The sequence below is a fragment of the Athene noctua genome, chromosome 9 (genome assembly GCF_965140245.1).
Source record: "Athene noctua chromosome 9, bAthNoc1.hap1.1, whole genome shotgun sequence".
In the NCBI taxonomy this organism is placed as follows: Eukaryota; Metazoa; Chordata; class Aves; order Strigiformes; family Strigidae; genus Athene; species Athene noctua.
This window is the reverse complement of record NC_134045.1, coordinates 25,041,601-25,055,957: the sequence shown is the minus strand read 5'-3', so window position 1 is coordinate 25,055,957 and position 14,357 is coordinate 25,041,601. Positions and strand designations below refer to the sequence as shown.

Below are 14,357 nucleotides of genomic sequence, written 5' to 3'. Positions count from 1 at the left end.
AAATCTCTCTGTTTAGAAAATATCCTTTCTCTGGAGTTACAGAGCTTGAGGGGAAGGATTCTCTTAGGTGTGCAGGAAGAGTGCTGGCACTTGTACCTCTCAGCAGAGGAGATTGTTGCTTCCTATGCTGTCTGTGAGTAATAGAGCCAAATAATTCCTTGTCCAAAAGGCACGGGTAGTCATGAGGAGCAGAAATAGTCTATTCAGGTCTCTGCCAGTATGAGCTCTCAAACCAATTAGAGACCACACAGCTAGTCAAACTCTTCAGTGCAGTCTCTCCCTCTGGATCCTGCACACCAAGCATCCGTCACAAAGTCGTTTGCAGTAATAAAGGCCTGATCATTTTCCAGTGGTGCAGGAAACCTTGTAAAGAAACCCTCTCCCTCTTCACCAAGGGTGTGCTATGAGTGCATATGGTCTGGTTTAATTGCTGGAAAGCACTTTGGAAATGCAGCAAGCTGTTCTACAGCTCCTGCTCTGTTGCAGAATAGACCCTGGAGTAGTTTGCTGCAAACTCAACAGAAAGCATGCAAGGCTGATCTGGTGTGCTTTGTCTCCCATCCCTCTGCAGGTAGATGGTTTGTTCATCATCGGGTGGATGTACTTGCCACCTCATGACCCTCATGTCGATGATCCGATGAGATTCAAACCTCTCTTCAGGATTCATCTCATGGAGAGGAAATGTGCAACAGTTGAGTGTATGTATGGTCATAAGGGACCTCATAACGGCCATATCCAGGTGAGCTCCTCTGGTGCTTTCAGCATCACCTCTCCTAGGTGTGATGTGTGTGTGTACACTGGCTCTGAAAACGGATTCATCAAAAAAATGTATGAAAAGTTTATAGAAGGGATGTGGCTTTTCCCCACCTTGTTGTATGTGCGGATGCCAGCTTTACTCTCATTGTGTCTGACAAGTTGTGTGGGCTGCTCCCCGCTCTGAATTTGTTTGTTGGCAATAGTACAGCAAGGCTGCTGTACTGGCTTCTGTTGGGCTGGAGCACGGTGAGAGGGTGGGAGCACCAGTATGTGTACAGGCTGGGGGAAAGGGTGTGTAAAATGGCCTCGTGCAGCTGGTGAATGTGTCCGAGCAGACACACAGACCTGTTCTCATCTCTGAGACCTTGAGAAGGGGATGTAGCATCCATTCAGTATGCTGGATGCTTTGAGAAGCTTCCTGAGAGGTGGTTTCCTTTTCTTTGACAAAGGAAGCTTAACTGGAGAAGCAACTTAAAGCTAGTATCTTTCATTAGAGTGCATTGGGGTTTTATTGCTTTTATTTCTCTATTCTGTAGCTGTTTCACTCGGTATCCCTTAATGATTTCTCTGTTGTAGCAAATTCAGTAACTTTTATTGTGTAAAGCATTTTTTCTAAGCAGTCTTAGTTACATCATCTGAACAGGTCTGTAACCTGTTATTCTCCTCCACGGTAACTACAGATTGTAAAGAAGGATGAGTTCTCCACGAAATGCAACCAGACAGATCACCATCGGATGTCAGGGGGAAGGCAAGAGGTAAGAGTGCTTTGCCAAGAGTTTGCATTAAGGTGTTATCATATATAACAGATAAATCATTCCTCTCTTACCTAAGCCTCTCACGAATGTTGGGGTCTGGGAGGTTGTCTTTTGCCTCTCATTTCTGCACATACATGAAAATCCAGACTGGTAGCTTTGGCTGGTTTACTGGGATCTTTTTTAAGGGAGTAGAATTGATCTGTGACGAGTCAAAACTTAGAGGCCACATTTGAATAATTGCAGGATCCTGGGGAACCTCTTCTGTGCTTGCCACAGTGTGGTCTGAGGATCCAGTATATGGGATCGGTGCAGCGTTGCACCCACAGAATGGCTGAGCGGAGAGCCCGTGCCTCACCTCAGTGCATAGCAGGGTGTTGGAGCAGGCTGTTAACATCCATCCTGTCGAGCAAAAAGCTGTTTTGGACAGTTGTCTGTGGCAGGGTGCTCTTTGAGCCTCAACACCCTTTTTCTTCCTGTGCTGTGACACTGTTCCCGTTTGACAGCAGGCCTGTCCGAAGAAAGACAGCAACATGCATTGTGAGCCACGCAGCGCTCACCAGACGCTGATCTCTGTGGCATTGCTGTCTGTATCATTAAGATCTTTCAGGCACAGGCCTAATATTTGAGTACTGCATTTGAATACCTGCTTGTCAGCAGGGCACCTTTCTACTTCTTGTCGTCTTGGTTGGTGGATTAAAAGCTTCATTTGGTTGTTTATCCTGTGTCTGTGTCAGGTACACCCAGCAAGGCAGATCCCCGACTCAAACTACATTTTTTTTAAGGTGCAGGTATAAATGTCAGGATGAAAACCTTCAGCTAATACCTGTTCCAGGTAGTGGTGTTTGCCACTAGCTAGTTAAACGTGACAGAACTGATACTTCAGTTACTTCTAACAAATGCTTTAAAATGTCTGTCTACTAATGGGAAACAGCTGGGTGAAAGGTTTAGTTAAGTGTTTTCTGGTTCTGTAGCAGATGAGAAATGTCTTAATACTTTCAAATCACTACGTTAAGTGTGCGTGGCATTATGGTAATTGGAGGATCTGGCTTTAGAAGATAAAGCAAGCAGGTTTGGAATATCACTTGGTAGGCTGCTATCTTAGTGTAAGCTGTTATCGCGCTAACCCATGGTGGGGTATTAACTTGTCAGCTGGTGTGTAGAGGTACTTCAGGAGATGTTTTCAAAGCACCCTTTGGATTTAGATTCATCAGTATTAAATCAACGGGATTTAACTTCCTAAATCTTCAGTGCCTTTCAAAGGCTTCTGCTTTTTTGTTTAATGTGCCAGGATAGGGCACAAAAGTCAGCTTATGGGCCCACAAAATGAGTTACTGCAAGGTAAGTCAGGACGTAAAGAAATAGTAGATCAGCTACTTTGTAGTAACAGGTGATGCTTTTATTCTGAGGTGGTGTATTGGTTCTACCTGTAGTTTATTTGATGGGGAGCATGTTTATTCTGTGGAGTCTGGCAGGTGTAGGGCCGTTACCATTATCCCTGCTTGTTAAACATATTTCCAAGCCAGCTCTGTGCTTGTTCCCAAGTCCAGCCACGAACCTGTCTTTGGCAGAGTTAATTGTGCTGATGAGGTGAAGTCATGTCAGGGTACATCACTGTTGCAAATGAAATGCCTTTATCTTCCCCCTTTTCTCTTCTCCTTGTGCTGCAGGAATTCCGGACGTGGCTAAGGGAAGAGTGGGGTCGCACTCTGGAAGACATCTTCCACGAACACATGCAAGAGCTCATCTTGATGAAGTTCATCTACACCAGCCAATATGAGTAAGGGCACCAGCTCTTTCTAGGTACTGAGTCTGCTGCAACTTCAAGAGCACACTGGATCATTTGTTCTGAAGATGGGGTGCTTGCCATGGGCTTTAACAGCCGGAGGAATGTTCTGTCTCTGCAGGCTCTGTGCAAAAATACGGTGAAGCACAGTCCTTTCTAGTTGTACAGAGAAATGAGATGCGGTGACACCAGTCATAATAAGCTTTTTAACAAGCTTTTTGTAATCACTATGCACAGGAAGGTGGTTTTGAGTATTTTAACTGTGCTTAATTTGAAGACAGAGCAGATACCTGTGATCCCAAGGAGCTATCTGCTCATTACTCATATTAGTAAGCATTGTAGTGTACTAGACATCAGACAGTTCCTGAGGAACTTGGGGGTTTTTTAACCATCGCTCTAAACTTTTAATAGCAGCCATCTCACTGTGGCAGATGCTTAAACACGCTTCACTCTTAGATTCTCTGGAGATCCCAAGGAGTGAGGAGGTTTACTGTGACCTTGCTGCAGGAGCCTCCTGGTCTGCTATCGAGGACTGGTAGAGAGAAGTGAAGGGAGGGAAGTGCCTGCATATGTCTCAAGTGAAATCTGTTAAGCTTCTTAGTATTGCTGAAAACACAGATCCTGCTTCTCTCTTGACAACATCCCAAAGCTGCCGGGAGGAGCAGACTGCAAACACATTCCTCATGTCGAGGGATTTTCTCTTAACCTCTCTAACCTTTTGGTTTTTGTGCAGCAACTGCTTGACATACCGACGCATCTACCTCCCTCCTAGCAGCTCTGATGACCTTATAAAGCCAGGTCTCTTCAAAGGAACATACGGGAGCCATGGGCTGGAGATTGTCATGTTGAGCTTTCATGGAAAGAAAGCAAAGGGGACTAAAATCACTGTGAGTGCATTTTCTTTTCTCTCAGATGCTTGTTAAAGTATTCTCAATGCCCTGGATCTGTAGGAGAGATCTCTGTCTGGGAGGTAGTGAGTTTTTGCCACCCCAGACCCTGTTCCTTGTGGGAACCATCAGGTGAATCTTAACACACACAGAGTAGCTAGAACCTACTCTGCAAAGTTTCTCATGATGCCACCTGGCTCCCCCCTCCTTTTCTCTCCCTTCCAGCTGCTTTCTGTGAGCAGCTGGTAGCAGGTCACTGGAGATGACTCGCATGTATCCAAGGAGCAGGTACCAAATGTTGGCAGCTCTTCACTGAAGCCAGGCTAGCCAGCTCCTGTCTCTGCAGGGAGGGATTCCGACAAAATGCAGTTGCAGCTTTGACTTTCGTTCACCCTTGCAAGCACAGCCTGGCTTGTAGCTTCTGATTTAAAATTCTGTTTCTGTGAGGGGGGAAGGAAGTGACATAGACAGCTCAGGGAACAATGAACAAGGTTCGAGGGGATTTTTATTTTTTTTTCTGTTGCCAACTTGGTGATTGTAAAATAGGGTGAACTGTGTAGAAATCAGATGATGGACGTGAGCAGGACACAGGTCTGGACTCTTTAGCACCCTGCCTCTGCAGCAGTGCTGTTCCTTCCTGTCTCCAGGGAGATCCCAACATCCCAGCTGGGCAGCAGACTGTGGAGATCGACCTGGCACATCCTCTGCAGCTACCCGACGTCGAGAACCTTCGTGACTTCAGTGAGCTCTCGCGCATCGTCCTGGAGGTCCAGGAGCAGATACGTCGGGAGGAGCAGGAGCAGGAACACCGGCAGGAGGAAGAGGAACGCTGCCAGCAGGCTGCCTCCCAGCCTGCTGCGAGGCCCCTGGGAGGAGAAGGTGCCGAGGGGGAAGAGACTGCAGCAGGGGCAGAGGGGACGACCCAGGACAAGGCACCAGCTTCCCAGCCCTTCGTGCTGCCCATGGGAGTCATATCAAGGAACGAAGACTATCCCCGGACCTGCCGAATCTGGTAACGGGGACTAGTGGTTTTACAGCCTAGTCGTGCCAGTCACTTGAAACGGAGGAGGGGGAGGCTTTGAGGCATTTCCTATATTTGCTCGTCCTTTACCTGCAGGCGGATCTCTCAGCTCCTTACACTCAGTTTTTCTGTCGCTGCTGCCCTATCTCCCACACTCTTGTTCGCTCCCCCTCTTTCTTACCTCGCTGTCATTTGCCATCCCACTTCTTTGCTAGATTTTATCCTGCTACATCTGCAGCTAGCACCTCTCCCATATTCCACTCACCCTCTTTTTTTTTTTTTTTTTTTTCTGGTATGTTTTGTTTCCCACAGCTTCCCAGCATGTATATTTGGAGATCTGTTCAAGCCGCTTCCCGTTCCTCTGTGTGTCATTTGTGTTTCTTGGCTGTGGGAACACAGTACTCTCTCCCAGCCCTCCCTGGCCTCTGTCACCTTGAGGCCAGCTCTGGAAGGTGCTGAGCACCCTAAGCAGTAGGTGCAGGTATGCAGAGAGTCTTGTTGAATGGGACCTGGAGTCAGTGAAGAAACATAGTAAATGAAGTGTGGAAAAAGAGCCCAAAAGCTGAGGCTTAGGCAGGTGACCTTCAGCCAAACATCTGTGCTTGTGGAAAAATCTACCAATAGCTGGTTAATCCCAGAAGGCCCCTGCTGTCACAACCGAGTTGTGTTTGAATAAAACCCTGCTCCACCTGCTGCTTGCTTAGAGGTTAGGCTGACCTTTACTCCTCCCCAGCTCCAGTTAGATTTTTCTTTTTTTAGATTTTTCTTTCTCTCCCTTCCTGTGGGTTTTATTGCAAGGTTTGCCTCTCTGGTCACTCTCCAATGTGCCTTTCCTTTTCTGTGAGGATTGTCTGGGCCTGGGTTGATCCTTGAGTTGCAGAAGTGAATCTCAGATGGATTACTGGGCTGAACTACGGAAAAATTCAGCCTTGGTGTGCAGGTGCTGATTAGAATAGCCCAAAGCAGCAACCTCAAATAGCAGTGGAGAGTTTAGTTTCTTAAAATGATATCGACAGTGTTTTGTGCTGAGTGGTAAGAACGGAGTGTAAAGCTCCCTGTTCTGTAACACCTGGCAGTGTGTTTGACAAGGTTTTGATCATAGTTTTGTGTGGGTTTTTTTAAATGATTATTAAATGTTGGGTAATTATGGAGGTTCTCACATCTTCTTGCTGTTTTTCTCTCCTCGCAGTTTTTATGGGACGGGGCTCATTGCTGGCCACGGCTTCACCAGCCCTGAGCGAACGCCGGGTGTTTTTGTTCTCTTTGATGACGATCGCTTTGGGTTCATCTGGCTGGAGCTGAAGTCCTTCAGTCTCTACAGCCGGATCAAGGTCTCCTTCCAGAACGCCGAAGCGCCTTCCCGAGAGGCTTTTGATGAGATGCTGAAGAACATCCAGTCGCTGGCTACTTGACGGGTGGTTTGTGATGGACAGGGCTAGGGGTTGCAAAGGCTGCTGCACTCCCCAGCCAGGGCTGGGATGGGCATTCCTTGCTCTCAGTACCTCTGAATAAAAGCATGCACTTTTAATAAAGCCTTTTTACCCCAAATGTACACATCCCGGTTAAAATATCCATGACTGCCCTTTCCTCCCTGCCACTCCACACTGCTCCCTAGCAGTCCTTGTTACTCAGTCTGTAACGTAGCTTTGTATAGCTGAAGGGATCCTGCAGAGGAGGAAACAGACTTTTCTTATTGCAAAAAGAATGTATTGGAACGAAAATAACTCGAGGTCAGAGCTGGATCAGAAGAACATCTAATTGTCTGGATCGACACAAGCCCTCTGCTCTGACCGTTAGCAGTCTCCTGTGGCTTTTCTTCAGGGAAGGGACTTGTTTAAGCCTTTGCTGTGCTCTAGGCTGATCTGTCCTCCTGGGAGACTTGCTTTACCCTCCTGAAAACCTGTGCGGTCCCTGGCTGCTGGCTGTTTAATGATAAATTGTGTCAGCAGTGACAGAGCACGTCCTCCTCTCCAGAAACCTTTCTCTGGGTGCAGCGTTGTCAAGAGAGGCTGGTGTAATATCTGTATCCTTGGCTTAGTAATTGAAGTGGGTGGTTTCCTTGAGAAATTCCCTCAGCTTGGCAGCGAGGGGAGGATTCCCACTGTAAATGACAGTGTGTGTAGCCTTGCCCTGGCTTCTGGAGCTTGATGGATGTGCTGTCCCTGGGGCTCCAGGTCTGGGTGTTCCCCTGAGCATAGAGGAGATGATTCTTTTTCCTTACAGAAGCTGGGTATGGAACTATTAGAAATAAGTGTAAACTGCAGAAGCTGGTGCATCCAGATTGGTTTTGTACCTGAAAGGTTCACCTCAGATATTTTAAAGTGGGCCTGAAAATGTAAAAGAAGGAGAAAAAAGAAAACCGAGTGTGAAATAAGCCCAACTGCAGCCTGCTGACTCCTGTCTGTGATGGGCAGCAGAAGGTGCCGTGTGTCACTGGTACTGATGTGACCCCAGTTACGTTGTCATTCTCGTATCGGGTTGCCCTACACAGCCTGAAGGAGCGATGAGAGATTCTCCTGATATTGCTGTGGCTTGTTCTGGCACCTTTTACAGTTGGTACCGACAGGTGGCTGCTGCTGCTCCGCTCACAGGACCCTTCTGTTCCCTTTCTAGTTGCACTTGTTTCATCCCAGACGATTGCTGCTTCCACAGAAAGCTCCTGGGCTTAATTTCTTTCCGTGACACCTGCATTCTGTGTGGCAGATCTGAGCTCCTGCAGGCGAGGAAGCAGATTCCCCATAGACTGTCCTATGCAGGAAAATCCTGGCCAGTGCTGATCTACAGACTGTGAGTTGTGCTGTAAACCATCAGCAGTGTTATTAGTCCTGTGTGGGAAGAGGTGATAGGGATCCCTGTGTGAAAAGAGCTGTTTGTAAGGAAGCTCTTGGTTACAAGCAAAATACATCCGTGGTCGCAGTTGTTCTCTGGCTGTGATGATGAACTCCCAGGTTTCTTCTCTCCTGCTACCAGCCAGATCAGTGTCTTAACAGAACTCTGCCTCTACATTTTCTGCAGATTTTGGTTTGTAAATGTGTCTCTACGTGGGTTGCGAGGGTTCAGGCCCCTTCTATGGAGGAGTTTCAGTGACTGCATAGTTTCACTGACTGCTAGCAGCTTTTATTCTCACTCTGACGGGGGCCTTTTGCCATTTCTAGCTCTCGAACGTTCCCTCAAGCTGCGCGAGAACTGAGTCTCCAGCAGAGACTTTGAGGAGAAGGTCACGTCGCTCACAGGATTAATTCCTGTCTCTGGATATAGATTTACAAACCTCTGGGATGTTGAAGGTGATTTGGGGCACTTTTTTCCCTTGTTTCCTGCTGCTTTGTCAGTGGTGGAAAACCTGCCTCAGTGGTAGAGGTGAGGATCTGAAGTGCTATTACCGTTCTAGTGAATAAGCTATAAAAAGTAGGTTGTTTCTGAGCAGCCTGTTAGAGGTGTTGCTGTTGGCATCAGCAGAGGGAGAAGCTGACTTGGATCTCACCCCATCACGAGGGACTGGGAGAGAGGAAGGGTGGCAGTTCTGTGAGCCTTGGTGTGTGGGCAGAGGGGTGAGCTGAAGCTCAGATCGGGCATCTCAGCCTTTCTCTGCGGCTGCCGGGCTGTGCGCAGGAGAAGAGCGTGTGCTTAATCTTGGAGACAGAGGTTTCCAGCTCGATGATGGATTTCTGCGATACTTAAAGACATTAGGAGTCTGTTTGGCATCTGGGTGGCCAGTTTATCTTGGAGTTTGTTGTTAGGCTGGTGCAGCCAGTGTGTTGGCTGCTTTGTATTCTCTGCGACAGCCTAAAGGGATGTGAGAGGTCCCCTTGCGCGGCTGTTGCAGTCGCTTGGCCCTAAAACCAGCTCTGCTTCAGCTGCAAATGGATCCATAGCTCTGTCAATTCCTTCTTCCTTCAATGTCCCCACTCACCCAACAAAGTAAAAATCCTGAAGTTTTGCGTAACTGACTTGATAGCCGTTGCTTTTGATTTTTAACATTGAAAATCCAGACTGTATGAATGCCCTTCAGGCACTTGGCCTGAGACCCGAGTCACTCCTAAGTACAGACGCTGACTCTGTAGCTGGTCTTCTCCCTGCAACCTTTTGTGTTGGGTTGGCTGAGTGTGTAAAGGCGGTGTAGGTATGTTCTTCTGCTGTGTCCTAAAATGCTCTTAGTAGTTGTAAACCTGTAGCTTAAATTCCCCCTGATACCAGGGGTCTGCTGGGGAGTGCAAGCCCATGGATAGTGGTTGGCGAGAGTGTTTCGGTACTGAGTACAGATCTTTGTCACTTGGACGAGGACCTGCTGACTGTTGGCACAGGTTGTGCATCTGCTCTTCTCCAGGCTAAGATGGTTCTTCTGCTTGTAGCTTGTCCCTTCCAAACCTTTTCAGTGGCAGCGTTAAGGGTCTCCCTTCTGACAGCGATACCTGCTTGGCTGGCTGGAGAGAAGGGCTTTGCAGAGGCTTGGAGCCCTGCAGGAACTTTTCACAGCTCAGCTTTGACCCTGTAGTGGCATCTTTTTATTTATAGCATACCTGATAGGCCTCAAAATGTCAGAATGTGCTAGTCCTGATTAAAGGCAAAACTGCTCATACACCATGGCTTTATTTTGTCTAAAGCAAAGGCAATGAAAATAGCAAATTTTGTATTAATGCTCCTCTTCCTTCTCTTCTCACCTTCTGCTCCTCAAAGCCTGGCAGGCTTTTGTGGCATTTCAGAAGAAAATTCCCTCCGATTTGGCTTAGGTTAAGATGATGAATTTGAGGAGACTGGCCTAAATGCTCCGGATGCTCCTGTGCCTTTGCAGGTTCCTTTGTGCACGGCTACACGAGTGCTTTCAGAGAGAAGCAGAACGACACGATGAGGAGTTACAGCTTGCAGCTCGGAAAGCTTTGGGAGAGAGAAAGGGACAAAGGGAGTGCAGGCAGGTTTAGTGGCAGGCAGTTTGGATCTGAGCATCACCCGTGGCCGAGGCGGATGCGACCGCAGCCCCGCTCCTGCCTTCCCTCGTGGTACCCGTGGGCAGCAGTGCTGACAGTTCAGTATTTTGCTGTACTTGCTCATGTTTGGTACGAACTGTACACCCCCCCACCCCCCCCACGCAGTATGTCTCGGTGCATACTCTGCTTGTTTCCCGAGCCCTCGTTGGCCACCTTGTTGGGGTATTTCTGCGAGCTGTTGGCAGGGATAAAGTGTGGCAGTGGCAGTGCCTCGCAGAGGGTGATAAATTTCTGGTGCCGATGTGTCCTCATCCTGTTCACTCCGTAGAAAATCTTGGGGGCAATTGGCTTTATTTCTTGATCCCGGATGGGTGGAAAGTGCTGAGGAGGATGGAAAACAACTTGTCAGGGGTAGGCATACTCTCTTGGCAGACGCCTTTCGGAATAAACAAAAGTGCTTGCAGTGAAGTTGCAGAGCAGCAATTGCCCCAATAGCCACAGCAAGACCTAGGGCTTAATTCTAGCTCAGGAGCAATAAGCCAGTGACTGGCTTACGTGCTCAGGCTGTGTTTTGCTTCTAGATCATGCTTTCTGTGTTGTGAAAACACATGGGTTTGGCCAGCTGGAAAACAGAAGCATCAAAGATCCTCATCCAGCCAGTTTGTTTGCCTTGGGCCTGATTTCATAGCTATAAATACTCTGTGATCAGGCGTTGTGGTTGTAGGAGCCTCACTGCAGTCCACATGGACTTGTCAGGCTTTTTTTTTTTTTTTTGATTGAGGAGGAGGAAAAGGGACAGAATTACTTGTACCTTTGGCTGTCAGCTTTCCTCTGGAGTGAGCAGTGTGGTACTGCCACGGCTACGCTGGAGGGGGACAGCAGAGGTCGGATGGCAATGAGTTGGGAAATTTATGTTGGGGAGAAAGCAAATCCACCTCGCTTGGAGGTGTAAGCTACCAGGAAAAAACCAAAATGCAGCTGGCTCAGTGTTTACTTTTAAACAAGGATGACTTTTTTTTATTGCTTTTTATTAATTTAAAACTAGTGGAACTTAATGGGAGTGTTGAGTGTTGTGTGGAAATGGGTTGTATAATCTCAATTTGCTAGTTTAGGAAATGATAATCTATTAACTCTGTCTTGTAGCTGGTTGCTCACGTGGCCAATAATCTTCTGTTGTGTTCAGCTGCCAAAGGATTGCGTGCTGGCCTTCGCTGCGGGCCAGACGGAAAGCCTAACTTACCAGTTGGACAGTGAAATATTTGAGATGTGTGATCAGGCGGTGGAGTGGAAGATAAGTTACCAAACTGTGAGTGCCACTGACTTTTTTTTTTGTGTGTGTGTGTGTGCTGAATTGAAATGTATGATTCTGTTTTTTTGTTTGGATTGCAGTCTTTTTAATTTTTGAGGAAAAGAGCACTCGGATTGACTGTGTTCATTAGCTTAATTAAAGCAGTCTGCACTTTTTTTTCATTGATTAATACTCCTACTTCCCCTAAGCAGGTGTACCCCGTTTCTGTGTGTATTTTGCACTCACAACTTTAACATGACAACACTGGATTAATCTGGGTATCTCCTGTAGGCTTTGAGTGTAAATAAGTCTCTCTAAAGTACCCCTTGGTACTTACTCAAAAGAAAGGTGAAACACCAGCTCCCTGCTTCATAGAGAGGGTAGTGCAGAGTGAAAAGGTGAGCTTTTCTTTCTAAAATGCCATTTGACATTGAACACCTCAGTTTCATGCCACACATATCCATGCAGAACATGATAACTGTAATTTAAAGAACTCGCCTGCCCGGTCTGCTGCCCTGTCTGAGGGGACGGGGTTTTGCCTGTCCCTGTGTTTGTGGGTTTGAGAGGAACGGGCTGTATAAAAGCCAGATGTGACTTTGCAGCACTTGGCCTACTTCATCCCAGGTATCAGAAAGCTGAGCAAAATGCCTGTGTTACTTTTACACATGATCATTGTTACCCAAGGAGCCTTTTCCAATTTCAAATAATAAAAATAAGTTTTGTGAACTTACTTCTGTTTGCCTTTTTTTCTTTTTTTTCTCCACAGGGAAGCAGCAGGTGAGTTCCACCCTTCTGACGTGCAGCAGCCTGTCTTCCACCATGCAATAAGAATTAATTTTTCCTTCTTTGGGTACTTGGTGAAGAGTTAAACTGATTTCCTGAGGCACACCCCCCCACACCTCATGCTGCAAAATCCCAACTCATCCCTGTTTTCTGTTCTTTCCTACCCTGGGGTGCCCGTGGTGCCCAGCTCCCTCCTGCAGCAGATGCTGGAGTTGGAAGCACTAACGACCTCAGCCCTGATGAGTCTTTCTGCCCTCCCAGCCACAGCTTTCTGAAAGGAAACTTGTGGTAATCCTAAATATTGTTTTTATTCTTCCTTCTATTTGGTCTGGAAGAGATCACTTGGCACAAAACTAAATGGAGGGATGAGGAGGGGGAGGCAGCGTGATGGTGTAAGCCCCCTTCTTCATGGAATCAGGCTAAGAGTCGTCTGTGTTTCTTACTCCTTTTTTCATGTCCCCCCTCCCCGCCTTTCAAATTCACACCCACCTCGGATCTGAACTGCTTTCACTACTTTCAGAAAAGTGATTATGTTGAAATGGGAGAACCTGTGGCGTGAGCTCAGCTGCCACCAAGGAGTCCTTGTTCATCCTCGTGCAGCAGGTCTTGTGTCTTGCTTTTGTGCCAGGACACACGGCGGAGTCCCCGTTTCGGTGTGAAAGGCCCGAGTCCTGCCTCTGCTGGAGTGCCTGTTGCACTTCAAATTTTGCAACTCAATCCTGACAGTAAGTTTCATGGCAGATTCGTATTTTTGAGAACAAACCTTGGCCACGGAGCACTGAACTACCAAAGTCAACGCATGAACTTTTAATCTGGAAATGGCTCTGCCTTAATGCTGGTAGTTAATCAGAGTGCACTGCTGCCTTCCTCTTGAGGGTGTGACCTCTTTCATTCCCACTTTTTTTTTTTTTTTTTTCCCCTACCACCAATGCCTTCCCCTAATCACATGCATTCATTTTCTGGTGCTAAAGGCCCATCTGACCCCATTCTTTTACATGAAGTGTTCTATATATGATCACACTTGTTCAAGCCTTAGCACAGGAAAATAATAAAACGTGTCTAATAATAATGTGGTAACTCCTACCATATGTTTGGCCTTCGAGGGGCACAAACGTAGTTCCTCAAGTGGCAACATTTCTGAATACCAACCACATGTACCTCCCAAATGCTGGCTTGCAACCCGCCCTCTCCTTCCAGAGAAACTCAGAGATGTGACGGTTTGGTGTGTGGGACAGGAGGTCAGGCAGTGCAGGACTAAGCCTTGCTCTCCTCTTTTGCTGCAGCCCCTGGCCCAGGAGCCAGGAGGTGTCTGTGACCGGGCAGAGATGTTCTTCAGCAGATGGGATCCTCCTCCCGGCTTGGTGATGGATGAACTGCTTTTTCCATCTGCTCAGGGTAAAATCCTGGCATGTCACAGCCAGCTACGGGCTGTTAACTCTGGAACAGGCAGAGGGTTGTCCTTGTTAACTTAGAAACTGAGGCCGTGCAAGGGTAAATTTTTCCCTCTCTGGGAAGATGGTTGCTGTGAACAGCCACATCCCACGCTGGCTTGGGGGCTGTGTTTGCAGCTGGGTTTTAGTCTCTCAGGCCTGTGTTTCTGCGCCGCCGAAGAGGCCACTGCTGCCGTTTGTGGTGATGCTGCTGCTTCTTACTTGTCTTGTTTCTAAAAACCACAAGGCTTTGGTGCCTTAACGTGGAGTCAGAGGTTTGTTGGTTCCCGCCGGGAAGGAAGGTGAGTCTCCCCTTCTTAAGGCTGCAAGTACGTGCCTGAAAATCGCTTCCCTGTGTGAGCCCAACTCCTGGTAGCAGCTGAGGCCTTACCTTGGGGTAAGGATGGGGTGTGAAAGTTGGAGCCTCGCGCTGCCTGTCCGGCCTGGGAAGCCAAACTGAGTTTGCTCCAGATGTGTGAGTTGAGCCAGAGCAGCAGCACCCTTGAGCGGTGTGAAACGCCATCCCCATCTCCCCCCTCCTTCGGGAACGGGCTGCGACAGAGGCTTCTATTCAGGGCTGCCTGTGAGGGCTGGAGTTTTTCACTGTTTTCTGCTTATCAGCCATTTCTCTTACCCTGAGCCCCTTCCCTCGGGTGCGAGGGGAGCATCTTCTGCCTTCCCTCCTGGGGCGGGAGGGGATGGAGGGGGGCAGACCCCCACAGTCCCTCCCAG

General features: G+C 47.9%; 1 protein-coding gene across 3 annotated transcripts in view; it reads left to right on the top strand.

Moving 5' to 3' along the window:
* The window catches only part of FBXO31 (F-box protein 31), a 28,032-nt gene extending 15,890 nt beyond the window's left edge, over window positions 1–12,142 (top strand). For all 3 annotated transcript variants that reach the window (XM_074912984.1, XM_074912983.1, XM_074912982.1), the window contains 6 exons: window positions 572–739; window positions 1,437–1,511; window positions 3,179–3,288; window positions 4,028–4,181; window positions 4,829–5,193; window positions 6,392–12,142. In XM_074912984.1, the coding sequence (XP_074769085.1) occupies window positions 572–739; window positions 1,437–1,511; window positions 3,179–3,288; window positions 4,028–4,181; window positions 4,829–5,193; window positions 6,392–6,614 (1,095 nt within the window). In that variant the 3' untranslated portion in view covers window positions 6,615–12,142. The remainder of the gene's footprint in view (window positions 1–571; window positions 740–1,436; window positions 1,512–3,178; window positions 3,289–4,027; window positions 4,182–4,828; window positions 5,194–6,391) is intronic.
* The last annotated feature ends 2,215 nt before the right edge of the window (window positions 12,143–14,357 follow it).